This window comes from Austrofundulus limnaeus, unplaced genomic scaffold, assembly GCF_001266775.1.
Source record: "Austrofundulus limnaeus strain Quisiro unplaced genomic scaffold, Austrofundulus_limnaeus-1.0 Scaffold1448, whole genome shotgun sequence".
NCBI classification, from domain to species: Eukaryota; Metazoa; Chordata; class Actinopteri; order Cyprinodontiformes; family Rivulidae; genus Austrofundulus; species Austrofundulus limnaeus.
Window position 1 is genome coordinate 57,465 of NW_013953850.1, and position 1,334 is coordinate 58,798.

General features: G+C 43.6%; 1 protein-coding gene across 3 annotated transcripts in view; it reads left to right on the plus strand.

Moving 5' to 3' along the window:
* hivep3a (HIVEP zinc finger 3a) overlaps positions 1 to 1,334 on the plus strand; it is a 75,853-nt gene that overhangs the window by 57,183 nt on the left and 17,336 nt on the right. For all 3 annotated transcript variants that reach the window (XM_014032438.1, XM_014032440.1, XM_014032439.1), the window contains 2 exons: positions 702 to 826; positions 897 to 971. In XM_014032438.1, the coding sequence (XP_013887892.1) occupies positions 702 to 826; positions 897 to 971 (200 nt within the window). The remainder of the gene's footprint in view (positions 1 to 701; positions 827 to 896; positions 972 to 1,334) is intronic.

Genomic DNA, 1,334 nt, shown 5'->3' on the forward strand with positions numbered 1-1,334 from the left:
GGGGGGGGGGGGGGGGGGGGGTGTCATAATTATGAGCTGTACAACAGATTAACCTGTGGAGTCACCTCAGTTCAAAATGGCCACCACAAAACTGGCTTTAACTCTGTCAGTTTTAGGAATTTGGAGCAGAATTTGGTGTGGTGGTAGCTGAGAATCTTTTACAATATTTTATGAGCACAAACAAATTTTCAAACATTTAACCAAAACAGCTGCAATTCTTTTCCTTCTCATCAGAAGATGATCTTAGTCTCTGGCATGAAAGGTGGTGGACAGTGTGTATTCTTTCATGGACTTTTAGGCCCCTAATTACTTTCTTTTTATTTATTTATCTGGAGCAGCAGCTGGTTTGGGCCAGAGGTTTCCTTCTTCCCTGGCCTGTTTTGATTGGCTGGCTGCAGCCACCCTCAGACCTTCAGTTGTATCGTAGACTCACTCCTGTTTGGACTTGGAGGTGGTGTGAGCTGTGACGAGGTTTTCAGGTGGTAGGTTGGCAGAGGGAGGGTGGGGCTCTGTGATTTGACTAATGAAAGCATCTCTGTTGAAGCTGAAGTGGGTTCCTTTCTGAGGGACCCTCAGTGTACAGAGGGTTGGACCTGATGCCCAGCTGCCACACTGTGAGCTCCATGTGAAGGAAAGGCTGAGCAGATAAGAGGTGGTAGACGGACACTAAAGTATAACTAAAGCCTGTTGTTCTCCCACAGATCTAAGTCACAGTTCAGAAACGTCTGTGGTGGAGGTGAAGGGAAGTGTGAATGTAAGGACGTCCTCTCCACAGACTCCTCTCCATGCAGCTGGGTTCACTGCAGCAACACTCTGACACCTGCAGGTAAAATAACCCCCTCCAAACACCCGTTTTTACAGTAAATTCACTACAAACTATTCTGTTGTGCTTTCAGGGGGGCTGGTTGAACACCTGACACCTGAGACTCACAAACAAGAAGCCAGCTCTCATCCAGAAGAAACACAAGAAGGTTTGCTGAGTTCCTGTTTTCCACTACATTATTATAGTTTTATTGAAACACACTCTTTAAATACTCTGATAAAGTTTAACTTCATTTCCTTTGACTTTTTTCAAACACATTTACAGTTTCTAAAGTCATTTAAAAATGATAACACAGAATACGGATGGAGTCTAAATAAAAGAATCTGGGTTGTAAGTTAAAACAGGCAAATTATCACCACCCAGGCTGAAGTGAGCAGACTAAAAGTAACTAGTCAAAGGATGATAGCTAAGAAAAGCAAAACTGTAGCTTAACTCAGGGCTTCTTAACCTTTTTGACCTCGGGGCTCAATTTATTGAACATAAAGTGACACGAGGTCCAGTCAGACATTAC